Source organism: Perca fluviatilis, chromosome 23, assembly GCF_010015445.1.
Source record: "Perca fluviatilis chromosome 23, GENO_Pfluv_1.0, whole genome shotgun sequence".
NCBI lineage: Eukaryota > Metazoa > Chordata > Actinopteri > Perciformes > Percidae > Perca > Perca fluviatilis.
In genome coordinates, this window is record NC_053134.1 from 18,913,796 (window position 1) to 18,929,025 (window position 15,230).

General features: G+C 37.2%; 1 protein-coding gene across 1 annotated transcript; it reads left to right on the plus strand.

Annotated features, from left to right (window-relative positions):
• Positions 1–1,169: 1,169 nt before the first annotated feature.
• On the plus strand, positions 1,170–14,171 carry LOC120553378 (solute carrier organic anion transporter family member 1C1-like). The gene is made up of 15 exons (XM_039791724.1): positions 1,170–1,271; positions 1,964–2,071; positions 4,965–5,106; positions 5,443–5,575; positions 6,001–6,125; positions 6,252–6,398; positions 7,085–7,183; positions 7,639–7,899; positions 8,703–8,867; positions 10,027–10,222; positions 10,527–10,692; positions 10,833–11,017; positions 11,717–11,781; positions 11,924–12,041; positions 12,644–14,171. The coding sequence occupies exons 2-15, from the start codon at positions 2,021–2,023 to the stop codon at positions 12,855–12,857; spliced, it is 2,067 nt and encodes a 688-aa protein (XP_039647658.1). The 5' UTR covers positions 1,170–1,271; positions 1,964–2,020; the 3' UTR covers positions 12,858–14,171.
• The last annotated feature ends 1,059 nt before the right edge of the window (positions 14,172–15,230 follow it).

Sequence of the window (15,230 nt, forward strand, 5' to 3'; positions counted from 1 at the left end):
CGAATTTCAAAACGATCATCATGGCGGCTCGTTCAGAATACGATCTCGTATTTTACGAAAATAGTTCACCGAAACGTGTTTCTGAAAACATTTTAAGCGAGAAATAGGCCATACAGTTGCTGAATCTGTCTTCATTTCAGATCGACAAAGGTCAGATTTTCGTCTACTTCTACTGGATAGTCGCGTCACGTTCAACGGATTCATTTGCATAAAGAGGGGCATCGGCCAGCTTTTTTGATGCGCAGCATTTTTTCAAATGCAGCGCCGCCTTCCTGGGATGCTTTGCGGGGCGCATTAAAGTCGCTTGACATCACCCATAGGAAAAGGTATTTTTTTAAAGTGCCTGCCCTTTCCCAAACAGTTTCCAATGACAGCTTCTCAGACAGTTCTGTGTTAACAAACCATTTGGCACATGAGGTTAGTTCCGTTGCAGGTTGATTTAAAAATAATTCAAGTATATATTTATTACCTATTGAAGTAAGCAAGAAAACTTTTTTTGTAGTTTGGGTGAACTTGCCCTTTAACTGTAAATCTGCTAAACTCTATGGTATTACTGCAATGACAATATGAAATACACCACAAATATGAAATACAGCTGGCGAAGAATTCCATGTTTTTTTTTTTTTTTTCTGATGTACTCTTAACAAATCTGATCAGGCCATTTGATGTACGATACTCAGCCATTAGGACAGAGAGAAAGCCATTGTTAGGGGCCATCAATAGGACAGGAAGACTTTGATCAGGCCTTGGGAACACCCAGCCTTACAAAAGCTGAATTTCTCCAGGAGAGGAAAAGCATTTCAGTCTTTGAAAACAGCAAACTAACAGAAACAGCAGGCTTGTAAAATAAGCCTTGGACAGCTTCACGCTGCGGCTGTTTGTTGTACCAAAGAATGGATATTTGGGAGGCTTATGATGTTTACAGAGGAGGATGTGCGAATGTGCGCAGACCGTGAATGTGAGTGTGCGTGTTTGCATTCGGCGAACCTCTGAACCTACCGGTGCTGGTCAGACATACATGCTACTGGACATTACCCAACCTGAGCAGTCACATTTGGGTTTGTTTGTGGGGGCGTGTCTGTGTGTGTGAGTGCTGGAGTGGTTGGAGGGCTTTTTATTGACATGATCAACAAGTTCACATGGTGGCTGGGTTACTGATTACAGATGATTGCCTATGATAAGACTTGAAGCACAAAGTCCTGCCAGGGACAGCGAGCCAGCTACTTTACCACATCCTTCCCATCCCTCATAGGACCACTGCTGCCTGTCAGGTAAATATTTGTTCTGGATTTTCCCCTTCTTGTAATTCTGCACTAAGGTCTTTGTGATGCACTGATGAAATATTGAACAATTTACTTGTGTTTCAGTGTAAATTACTGTTATATTGTCTGTATTGTGATCAGAAAACCGACTAACAATGTGAATTTTGTAACAAATCTTAAATTCTAAGCTTCTTCAAAATGTATATACCAGTATATACAATAGGTTGGAGACTCTATCACACTGCACACTGACAATGAACTTATAATTAACCAGTTACTTTACCTAGTTTTCAAAACATCCGCATAAATGGGAAGAATCCTGGGGCCCCTTTTTTGGACTTTTTGGACCCAATTTGATTCTACTTTTATTTATGCATGTAAATTTTACTTATGCACTGATTTTTTTCTGCCTTTGTTTGGTTTTTGTATGCATACTACTAGATATTTTTGGGTTTGTGTGTGTATGTGAATATGCTTGTTTGTTTCATTTGTACTTTTGGTGTCAATTTTTACATATATTTATTTATATGTTATTAAAAAACATCAACAGTTACTTTATTTAAAACAAAATTAAAGAAATTGGTAAGTAGAAAGAAGTTCATTTTTTAATTTTGGATATTTTAAAGAAAAGTAATTTGATTAAAATCTGATGAAATTAACATTAACTCTGATGTGCTCATAATCTTGGTGTCTTTCTGCAGGTCCCTTGGCGGAGTGATTTTCTTCTTCCTTGCATCTGTTGAGCACGCAGCAGCATCATGAGTGTAGAGTCCAAAAAAACACGTGCAGGTTGCTGCTCCAACTTCAAGGTTGGTGAAATGTTACCATTTTCCAGTATTACACAATTGTCAGGGAATATCGTTCACTGCTTTGTGTACGGCTTTTATCATTTAAATTCATGGTTGTGAACAAAAATAGATCTGTGATAGTGCCACGTTCTATAATCTCATTGTAATACTGCTTTTCTTTACCCTAACTATTTCAATTCTGTGTCAGTATTATCCTTGAAAGACAAATGCCAGCCCTGACAAGGGAGTAAAAGGCAAAGCATTAACTCTCTGGGCTTTTGGAAATTGTTCTACCTTGTCTTTGCAAGTCTTGGCAATCAGGGGAAACAAAAATAACACTGCAACCAACACAAATAAAAAACTATTTAGATTTTTTTCCCAGAAAAGTCCATACGTTTTTTTGTTAAAAAACTTAGTGTGCCATCTCTATTGCATTTTACTGTCTGCTATGAGACATCAGGAGGCCAAATCACACTCATTTACACATCCAGGGCTGCCTGGATGACCTGCAGCTATGTAACCACACACACACACACACACACACACACACACACACACACACACACACACACACACACACACACACACACACACACACACACACACACACACACACACACACACACACACACACACACACACACACACACACACACACACACACACACACACCATACAAGGCCCTCCTGTTTGTATCAGGTTAGGGTTATATATTGGTTGAGTAAGCTGCCTTTCTTTCACTTTCTATTCATTTCGGATTATGTAACGTGATTTATGGATTCATAATTATGGATTTATTGTGCAAAGACACTAGTTCCTGGCTGGATTAAAAAGCTTCTGGAAGCCCTACAATCGTATGGAAGACCTCGTTGAAACAATGCATTTCTCTGCTTCTACACAAAAACTGTATTGATCTGGAGATACTGAAAATGACATAAAAGGTATATTTTGATGTCCCAGGGGGTTGAGAAAAAAAACTATTTTTTTCTCTTGACCAGATTAAATGTGAGACTTGACACCAAATTAATGTTACCCTTTGCTAGTATTAAAAATGGTCAAGGAATAACACTCACTGCTTCATGTATGGCCTTGATCATTTAAATCCACAGTTGTAAACACAAATGGACCGGAGACAGAGCCAACTTATAAAATTTCATTGTAAAGCTTTTCTTTACCCTTAGTTGTCTTGGTATTTAATTTATGTGTCAGTATTATCTGTGAAAGACAAATGGCGTACTCAATGAGGCAGTAAAAGGGCAAGGCATTAACCAAAAAGGCCTAATTTTTCTCTTGACCAGATAAAATGTGATACTTTGACACCAAATGGAATGGGAACAGAGCAGTTTATGAGTGTAAAGGTAATGGCTGTTAATCAAAGACAATTTCATAGAGATAAGGGTAATATACTCAGTAAAGGGCTTTTTAGGAAGAAAAACATGTTTGCTGTGACCTGTATCAGTGAGTTGTTTTTCATTGGTTCACTTTGTTAACATGGTGACACAGTTTATTACATGTGTTCTGATAACACTGACATTATCAGATCAGTAGCAATTAATATTGGTTGATAGCAATGTTTTATTGTGTGTTGAACGGAAATTACATTTTGTCTACCTGTGGAGCTTTATCTGTTCTTGAAACATATTCACAGAACAGTCTATGAACATAGCCCAGTGTGAATCCCTTTTAATTGTTAATATATTTTTGGCAAAGCAAACAAACTCTAAAAAGGACTCCGATAAGTTCTCAAAGATTTAAGATTTCAGTAATTGTTTAATCTCCAGAACTCAGACTTTGTATTAATTTCCTTTGACAAAATATGGTGTGACTACTTGTATACTGTGATACCAATGTCCTCTTTCTTTGTCTTGACATGATGTTGAAATGATGATAAGATTAAAACGTGTTTAACATTAGATTACATTAGATTTCTTCTACAAAGTATTACATCTAATTTAAATAAAAAGAAATCCAATCAATGTTGAAAGCAGGTGTGAAGTACTGTAGGTCTTTAAATGTGTGTGATCCTAATCCATCATAAGAGGAGAACTCTATGTGTTAATACAATACATTCACCGTTTCCCTTAACGTCTGTGCAAGATGCAATTACATCCTTTTATCCTTTGTTTTGGAATAAACCTTTCATAGTATTGCTGGAACTTATAAAAAAAAAAAATAGATTAATCTCTCACTCGGGTGTCTTTGTAAATGTAATTATTTTCAAACAAACTACAACACTCAGTTTGCATTTAAAGAGGTTCTGAGAATCAGTCTGAGCGGTAACTAAGGGGTCATTAGTGTAGCAAAACTATTTGCAAATGTGCATATGTGGAGGGTTGTACAACTTTTTTGTGAATGTGTACAGGAATCTGCAAATGTGTATTTAGAATCCATTTGTGCGTAATCAGGTTTGTAAATTTTTAAAAAAAATCTCCAAATCTATCTGCAGATTTATAAGTGTACTGTGATTTGTAAATGTGTAGACAAATCTGTAAATGTGTAGATCTCTGCTACTGCAGTAGTGTAGCAACAGTCACGTGTAAAAAGACAATGATATTACAAAAAGTCAATTGAGAGGCATGCTGAGTTGTAACCGATAACAAAATACTTTTCAGCCAATAATATCTATGTATGCATTTACAATTTTGTCTTCCACACATGGATTCTGAATACACATTTGCAGATTCCTGTACACATAAAAAAAACTTAGTACACATTTAGAGATTATTTTACATATTCACAAATCTGAATACGCACACATGGATTGAGATACAGTTACTCAACTCTCCACACACATTTGCAAATAGTTTTGCTACAATAATTGCCCCATAGCTAACCCTTTTAACTAAACCTAATAAGGAAAAAAATCAAACAGTTTCCTCCAACATGCTTATTGTGTGTGTTTGTGTGTTTCCAGCTCTTCCTGGCCTCCATGGCATTTGTATTCTTTTCCAAAGCCTTTGGTGGAGCCTATATGAAGAGCTCCATCACCCAGATTGAGAGGCGCTTTGATATCCCCAGCTCCCTCATAGGGGTTATAGATGGCAGCTTCGAAATGGGTATGTGCAGCTTTAAAAAAACAAAAACAAAAAAAAACAAACATTTTTGATTGTTTTTTGTATGAAACCCAAATATAAAATGTTAATTATTGAGCTTTATAGGTGCTTAGTGGATTTTGTTTCCATTAGACAGAGCCAGGCTAGCTGTTTCCAGTCTTTATGTATGCCTTTTGACTCTAGCTTCACATTAATAGTACAAACAGAAGTCTAATCATCTAACTCTATATAAGAACCTGGATACTGTATGTGTATTTTCACATATGTCAAACTATGTCTTTAAGCAATTATTCATTCTTTCATCATTGAGTTATTTTGTAATTATTTTTACCTTTACAGGTAACCTGTTGGTAGTAGCCTTTGTGAGCTACTTTGGTGCTAAGCTCCATCGTCCCAGGCTGATTGGAATTGGCTGTGTGATCATGGCTGCTGGATCTTTCCTCATAGCCCTGCCTCACTTCTTCCAGGGACTGTTAGTAGCCCGTTTCCTTTATCTTTTAATATGCAAATGTTGTATATGTAATATATCTATATGTGAACTACTAGTATTCTGGGTACAATATGCAAGATATATATAACATCGTGGTGTGGTTGGCTCAGTGGGTAGAGCAGGTGCACATATACTGAGAGGTTCATACCTTGATGCAGAGGTCCAGGGTTCAAATCCACCCTGTGATGATTTCCTGCATGTCTTCCCCCTCTTTCTTGCCTAGCTGTCCTGTCAAATTAAAGGTGGAAAAACCCCAAAAAAGAATCTTTAAAAAATGTAGGACTACCAGGACTATTTATTTAATTGGTTTATTAGTTTAGTTTAGTACCTTCAGTGTTAAAAACTTAATTCTGACACAAAAAAGTAGAAGACGCGTGTAATATATATATATATATTTTTTTTTTCAGGTATAAATATGAGACCAGTGTGTCTCACAGTACAGATATCAACAGCACTGCGAGCATCCTGCCCTGTCTGTCAAACCACAGCCTGGCTGTTGCAGATGAGACACCTGATTTAGAGGCCAGAACAGGTACATGGCAAACAGATTTGACACCAAATCAATTTCTTCATAGAAGCAGAAGCTATGCTCTATAAAGAATTTTCAATATTATTTATGGTTTCATTTCACATTCTGAGCCCAGTTTTCCTCTCTCAGCTTGTGAAAAGGCAGCTGGCTCGTCCATGTGGATCTACGTATTCCTGGGAAACATGTTGCGTGGAATTGGAGAGACTCCCATCATGCCTCTGGGTGTGTCCTACCTGGATGACTTTGCCAAGGAAGAGAACACTCCTTTCTATTTGGGTTAGTTACTTTTAACCTCCCACTGTCTGTGATATTTTTTTTATGACATTTTGCCAGACCTTACACCTGTGTTAGTTTAAACCAGGGGTCGGCAACCTTTTCTTTAGACAGGCATTTTTTTAAAGTTCTTGTTAACGAGTGTGCCATATCATTACTACTTACCTGCCATCTAGCAAGCCTGCCCAGGTAGTGTTCTTTTTTCCCACGTGCACCACATTCTGTGAAGAAGTCAACGAGTACCATCCAATCAGAGGAAGAGTAGGGCAGGTCTTCCCGGAATTGGAAATGGGAAAAACTCAATCAAACTACTTAAAATAACAGGCTGCGTACCTGCCAATGGCTGTGAAAGAGATCATTTGGTATGTGCATAGGAGGGAACTTCACTTCAACATTCACAAATTGGTACACATATTGGTTAAGCTACCAAAAGGTGCCAAAGGTTGCTGAGCCCTGGTTTACATTCTTTCCTGTTTGGGTTGGTTACTTTATGCTGCTTAAGGGCTTAGCTACATTATCATTTTATTTTTTACTATCTGCTCACTTACAACGTGTCCCGCTATTGGTGTTTTGTTGCATTTCTGTGTGCCTAACTGGTATTATTTGGATAATTCTTGATTGAATATGTGTGATGACAGTACTAGAGCACATAACCTTTCTCTCTCTGTTTCTCCATTTCTATTCTCCAGCCTGCATCCATACAGTGGGAATCTTAGGACCTATGTTTGGGTTCATGCTCGGGTCCCTTCTTGCCAAGATCTACGTAGACATTGGATTTGTAGATTTAGGTATGGGACTTCTCAATATCAGGGGAAAAACAAGATGTCTTAATGTAGCAGAACATGCTGACTTTATTTTTGCTAGTTGTCACCCGGTTAGTCAGTATTGATTAGACTAATTTTGAGTAATTGGCTGAGTTGGAGACCTCTAACACATAACATCTGTTAAAGTATGGTATTAAAATGCCCTTCAGCAAAACAGTACCTCCTTTTGAACCTACACAGCAAGGTTGTAGTAGTTAAAGATGAAACAGTTCATCATTGAGTGATAATTAATCTTTCAGAGACAATAGGTTTTATCCTGTTGTCATAGTATGACTATTTCAGTGTTTACTGCATATATTAAAGCTGTCAGCTCCTACGTATGTCTAAACTGTTAAGACAAAAACAGTCAAGGGCTACCAATGAAAGTCCTTTAAATACTTTATAATAATCTGCCGTCTTTGCTCGTCTTCCTTTCCCAGACAGTGTCACCATTAACCATAAGGACTCCCGCTGGGTGGGGGCCTGGTGGCTTGGCTTCATCGTGACTGGCACCATCATCCTTCTGTCCAGTATCCCATTCTGGTTCCTGCCCAAGTCTTTGCCCAAGGAGGGGCAAGAGCAGAGCCAGAGTAAAAGCACAGAGCTCACCACAGTGGCAGAGCAGGAGAATTTCCTGCCAGACGAAAACCAGGATCATGAGGAGAAGAATAAGCCAGTTACATTCCAGGAGCTGGCTAAAGGTACTTTTCAAGCTTTTCCCATCAGTAAAAACAAAGAAATGTGTAATGTGCAAACCATTTTTAGGGTTGACGTGTTTAATCATTAACAAGGTATAGTCCAGACAAACCAGAGCCCCAGATAAGTAACTGAATGCTGGACTTGCAGTAACAAACAACCATGCAATCTGGGCAAGAGTTAAATCACACTTCAGGAAAGAGCGAAAGCAGTTAGCTAAGCTAAGGGCCAGTTCACCTTTGTAAATTATTATTTGAAAGTAATATTACTTCCAACAAAAGAGAAATAAAAAAATTTGACAATATATAACAAAAGAGTTTAAAATTATAGAGCGCAGACCTCCACCAAGGCATGCCCTATCTCACAATGGTAGTGCAGTTTGAATTTACCAAGTCTTTAAGTTATTTTCCGATTATCCCGACACCACATAAATGCAGCACAAACGCCCTATCTTGCAATCTTAACGAAAGTGAAAAATAATCTGTGTATCCGCCCCGTCATTCGGATCCGCTCCAAAATTTCATTGGTTCTTCCTTGGCCCGTGTTACACCAAGCTTCATGAAAATCCGTAATCCTGCTGACAGACAAACAAACCAGCAAACAGACAAATGGATGAACCGAATAGAAAACATAACCTCCTTGAAGGAAGTTATTTTGTAGGCAAAGACTTAAGGACGCTAAACTATTCTGACTCAATACAGTACATTTTTACATTCACTTCGGCAATAATAAGGAAGCCATCGTGCCTCTCAATAAAACTGCTTTAGTTTAATGCTATAGTCTCTCTTTATGCTTTGTTCTTCACCAGATTTCATTCCATCTCTGAGGAGACTCTTCAAGAACAACGTCTTCACGCTGATGATCCTTACACACCTTGTGGCTGTCAACGGCTTCATTGGCATGATCACCTTCAAGCCTAAATTCATGGAGCAAATCTACGGCCAATCAGCCTCCAAGGCCATTTTCATTATAGGTACAACAACAACTTACACCCATTCACTCTGCCTTTACTGATCTTTGCAACTGAAACAATGATGTTATTGAAGGGAAGTGTGATTGGGAGAGATACAGTTGACTTGAAATGTAAGCACTAAGTAGCCCACTGTGGGCTTCTCGTTTGTGTGTCTGTAAAGTAGCACCCTGAGCTATGATTATCTATTTATGACTGTTTACCAGCGTGGCTAGCTAACAGTGTTATTGTTGGAACAATTTAATATTTTAAAGTTATCGTTTACAATCACCTACTGTACTGTTATGACACCTAAAAATAGAACAACAATTGGCTGCTGAACAGAACCATTTTAATGCAAATGCATATAATGTGGTGTACATGGAAAGATTGCAGAGTAGCTAATTTAAAAAAGGATTTACCTTAAAAAAAAAGAAATCAACATACTGGATAGAGCCAGTTCTGCCAGTGAGTGTGCATAAGTTAGCAAATGAATGGATAACTAAAGAATGGAACATTTTTTCAAACAGTTCGCTATAGGTAATGGAAAAACAGTGAATAGTTGAAATTGTTAGCTAGAAGTGAATAGTTGAAATTGTTAGCTGAAAGTGAATAGTTGAAATTGTTAACTAAAAGTAAATTGTTTAAATAGTAAGCTAAAAGTATTTTTTTTAAATAGTAAGCTAAATGTAAATATTTGAAATTGTTAACTAAAAAATAAGTTCTTGAAATAGTAAGCTAAAAGTAATTAATGATAATGAATGGCTGAAACGTACAGCTTCTGCCACTCTCAGTGTTAATAGTAATAGTATCCACTTTCATAACTAATAGTGTTTAATAACATAGTTATTATTTATTTATTTATAAATAATTTCAAATGAACACATTTGGAACATGACAGGTGGTGCTGATGAAGCGGTACTCAAGTTCTTCTGACAGGGGCAGGGCATTTAGAAAGGGATATTAACTAACATAACGGTCTAATATTGAAAGGCATCCATGACATGATCTCACAATTCCCTAATTACCTTTGTACTCTTCAACGTGCGTATGTGTTACCCAATGTTTATGAAACATTGTTTTTATTACATTACGGCATAACATTGTGATCAGTAGGATTTTATTGTATTTCCAGTGTATTGACGATCCATCCATTCATTCATGCATGTATTCATCCATCCAGGTATAATGAACCTGCCAGCAGTAGCTTTGGGCATCATCACCGGAGGTTTTGTACTGAAGCGTTTCAAACTGGGTGTCATCGGAGCAGCCAGGGTGTCAATTGCTGCCTCCTTTGGGGCCTCATGTCTGCTTTTCATTCAGATCTTCCTCCACTGTGACACGGCAGAGGTGGCAGGTCTGACCGTTTCATATCAGGGGTGAGTGGCATGCTACTCTCGTTTTAAATTATACAAGTTAGTGGAGTTAGTGAAGGGGTGGTTCCACTGCAAAGTTTCCTATCACTCAATCTTTGATTTTAGTTTAAATTACATATTTCCCCAAAAATGTTGGGTTCACAACATGAGAAACACACAAATGCTAAATAGGCCTATAAGTCAACGTTTGCAACTAAAAGGTTTTTGTCTCCATCATGAGTTAAGAATGATCTCCATGGAAACAGAGTCAAGCTTTACTGGAACAGTATACCCTTACAGCATTTCTGTCCATGTCTGTGTGCACCAGGGTTACTCAAGTGTCCTACAACCAACAGACCTTGCTGTCACAGTGCAACATGGGCTGCTCCTGCTCAATGAAGCATTGGGACCCAGTATGCGCCAACAATGGAGTAACGTATGCCTCACCCTGCCTGGCTGGCTGCCAGACCTCCACCGGCACTGGCAGGGGAATGGTAAGACAGCCACTTTTATTTCCCAGCAGCATTGTCGTTCTGTTTTAAGTCTTGTTTGAAAGTCATATATTGTGTAGCAGCAACCCACCTACAGTCCACAGTCAAAGGTAATTATTCACATCTGTCTTCTGGTTCTTTAGATGTTTCATAACTGCACCTGTGCTGGGGAGATGATGACACCAGGCATGAACATGTCCGCAGTGCTGGGCCAGTGCCCAAGAAGAAGCAACTGCGATTTCATGTTCAAAATCTACATGACTTTTTCTGTAGTGGGGTCCTTTATTTCTGCCTGTGGGGGCACGCCGGGATACATCGTACTGCTCAGGTCAGAGACACTAAAGCTAAAACAGGCTCAGCTCACATCTTTTACGGCTGGGTATAATCATGCCTTGCCGTGTCTTATTGGTTTTTGACATATGTGATGACTTTGTGTGAACTGTCTCTGTAACACTATTGTAGGTAATATTGCATCCTACAGTCATGTGAAAAAATTAGGACACCCAAGTTGACTAAAAAGAGGAATAAAAAAAATCTTCTTTTGCAAATTGATCTTAATGCCTTAATTAAAAAAAATGAGGAAAAATCCAATCTTTAAGGACACCAATTTTCTTTGTGAATGAATAATGTATCGTAAATAAATAAATGTTCTTCCTTAAAATTCTGAGGGCATAAGTAAGTACACCCCTATGTTAAATTCCCATAGAGGCAGGCAGAGTTTTATTTTTAAAGACCAGTTATTTCATGGATCCAGAATACTATGCATCCTGATAAAGTTCCCTTGGCCTTTGGAATTAAAATAGCCCCACATCATCACATACCCTTCACTATACCTAGATATTGGTATGGTTTTATTTCAGTTAACCTAATAGCTGGTTTGATTTGCAGTGAGAGATGATCTTATGGAAAGTACCCCATGCCAATCTCTTGGTATGGTGAAGACAACTTAAGCATGATTGTATGTATTCTTTAAGCTAAAATGCTGATATCATGGTCTGATATGATAATGTTTGGGCTTATCTTCCAGGTCCATACAGCCAGACCTGAAGTCGCTGGCTTTGGGTATGCAGACACTGATAGTAAGAACCCTGGGTGAGTATCAAAATGTAGGTTTTGTAAAATTATCATGTTAAAGGTATCTTTTAGCTCAAAGGACCATGATTATACTGAAAGCAATTATTAGTTAAATTGAGTCTTTTTATGTGTAAGAACATTTGACTTTCTGTGTTTTCAGGTGGAATACCTCCTCCTATATATTTTGGAGCACTGATTGACCAAACCTGTTTAAAGTGGGGTACCAAGAATTGTGGAGGACGTGGAGCATGTAGACTCTATGATGCTAATAAATTTAGGTACAGTGAAACCATGCTCATATTTTATTGCTAGTATATTCTACCTGTAATATTCCTAAAAAAGATGTGTGTTAATAATTTAAAAAATGTATTTCTAAAGGTTGAAGTCTTTTGTTTTGTTTTTACTAAAAAAGAAATGTGGACATTGTTGTGTACAGTTTGAATTAATCTTATATTAACTAGCACAATATTTTGATATATTCTTAATATGAAGCCACAGCCAGGACCCGGTTATCTTAACTTAGCATAAAGACTGAAAACGGTAGGAAACAGCTAGCCTGGCTCTGTCTGAATGTAAAATAAATCTGCCAACGGCACGTCTAAAGCTCTTGAATTAGCATGTTATATTCTTCTTTTGTTTGATCTATACAACATTTAAAGGGTAAAAACTACAAGTTGTGGTAATTACAGAGGGTTATGTGTAGGACTATTTCCAGGAAGTCACTGCTTCCGAACGGATTTCTACACTTTTTACACAATATACAAGTTTCACTTGATGTAATAGTTTTTTTGTTCAGAACTCAGACAAAAAGTCTGAATGAAAGCCCTTCAATGAAGTAAAAATATCAAACGTAACCTGTTCTAATGTACTTTACTTTCAGAATGACATTCTTGGGGTTGATTACTGGACTCTACTTCCTCTCTAACATGCTCTGGGGAGGTGTCTACCGCACAGTTGTCAAGAGACAGAAGAAGTTAACACTGAGGAATCAGGCTAAAGAAAATGGACTAGAGGGTAACGCAGTGGAAAATGGACACGCCAACATCAGCATTGGCAAAAACAAAGAAGACGCGGACAATGAGAGCACTATTTAAGGTGTTTAGGGAAGGCAACATCATTGCTTAACATAGATTTTCCATTGCCGAAGTACTGTGCTGCATCCATAGTGGACCAAATGTGGTAATGGTACAGTGTCAGCAGTCTTTGGTCTTCGAGCAGTACACCTCATTTTTTTTACAAAGATATCATGCTGAAAATATCGACTGCTGTTTGTTTACTTCAAAGGTCAAAGCTTAGTTTTACTATGAACACCAATCAAATGACATTCAATTATATGCAATCCACTTCTGCACAAAAACATCAACTTAGAGGTCATTTTTAGCTCTATTCAGTCAAGAAAACATAATAGCTGCTGTTCACTCGTGATGATGTTCACTTATGAAACATTTCAGTATGATGTCAAAGGAAGTAAGAAAAAAAAAGTCAAATATTTGGAGAACAACCTTTCCTTTTTTGGTAGTTTGCAGCTCCAAACAAACCTGCTTGCTCTGAGGCCAAATATGAGTAAAATGGAACGTGTGTGCAAATGCGCTTAATCGCTTACTTGTCCAGAGTTAGATAAATAGACCAATATCACTCTCATGTCTGTTAGTTAAACATATGAAGTTAGCATCAGCAGCATGTTAGCTGTGTCCAAAGGTAACAGATTCAACCTACTAACACCCCCTGCTCCCATTCTGTGTGCTAAACTAAGATAAGCTACCTGGCAGCTTCAAATTTGAACTGCAGGCATGAGAGTGATCAATCATTTCATCTAACTATATAGGCATTCTGTTTCTTGAGAAACTGAAGAAGGGTCAGTCAGGCTTTTAGTCATGCAAAAAAAAACTGTTAGTACCTAAGGTAAACACACACACACACACACACACACACACACACACACACAAAAACTGTTTTTCATTAACAGGTGACAGTTAACCTTTATTCTGACTGTTGCCCCATTGATATTTGACATGTTCTGGATATCTCACCGGTCTGACTTTTACACACACTTCTTGTTACATTACATTATTATAAACAAGCCCTAAAGGTCATGAGCACTCATATAATCCTCTGACTCACTAGTGTTTAGTGTCTGGGAAAGGTTTCTATAGTTTGGACAGTGTACTAAGAGTGAGTGAAGTGTAACTCAAACTTGATTGTACTTTGTTTACTCTGTTATACACTGTAGTTGTCAATGAAAATATAACATCAGCTAATATAGACAATTTCTGTTAATTATAAGAATTTAAATATCGAGTTTGATATGTTATTATTGTGCCCATATATTAGGTTTCATCATTTCTGCCTTTTTATTTTTTGTTGATTGTCCTTGAAGTGTATCTGTTATTATTAAAGACAAATGCCAACAATATATGCCTTTATTAATTCATTTTTTGCCTTTTCTTTTTTTTTTTTACACATTTTACTTCTGTGCAACGTAAGAAAACTTTTTTGCACACCTCTTTTGTCGGGCAGGTGCATAGGATATGATCAAGAGTAGCAGATCAATTTTTTTTTTTTTGAAAATCCTGCACACTGACCATTACACAAGCAATAATTTATAAGATACAACGTTTCGGTCTCAGACCTTCATCAGGTAAGGTCTGAGACCGAAACGTTGTATTTTTCTAATAAATTATTGCTTGCATAAAGGTGTGCGGGATTTTCTAAAAAAAAAACAACATTTTACTTCTAACTTATTTTTTGGCCCTCAATTTACACGCAACGTTTTCCATATGCTCACTGTTATGACCCTCCTAAAGCAGCTATAATCAATATTTTTATATTTACAGCAGAAGACAACACATGATCATGAGCAGGGTTGTGGCAGCAATAACACAGGGGTCCTTAATCTTAATAATGGAAGTCCAGTCTACAGCTGTGAACCTGCTGACCTGACAGACTGGGTGAGTTAATGTACAATTCCTCTTCTAAAAATAAAAGAAATGTTGTTCATCTTTGTTTTACAGTACCTTTAACGTGGAAAAGTAAACAATGACACAACGAGAGTGTCAAATTCAAAAAAAAATTCACAATACTAGCTTGCAGACTCTATATAACTAACAATTCAATCAATATTTAGTGCAATGGTGTTATTCACCTTTCACAGATCATGGTAGGATAATTCACTTGTTTTTCATAATAAAATACATGTTCAGACTTTTTTTATGTACATTGGAAAAAAAACCTAGATACAAAATACATTAGTTTTACATAACAATTTCTTTTTGCATTTTTTAACTTTTTTTCATAGGTTGATGTTCATAAATAGAGATAATACCTCGTCTGTTCAGGCTGGTATTGAAAGTAAACTTAATTTATACAATGTTTGGCAGCAAAAAGAGAAAAAAAAGACTTTTTACTTTTCTAGATTTTTTTTAACTTTAACAAGAGTGTTAAAGTTGAAGGTTGTTATTACATAACCA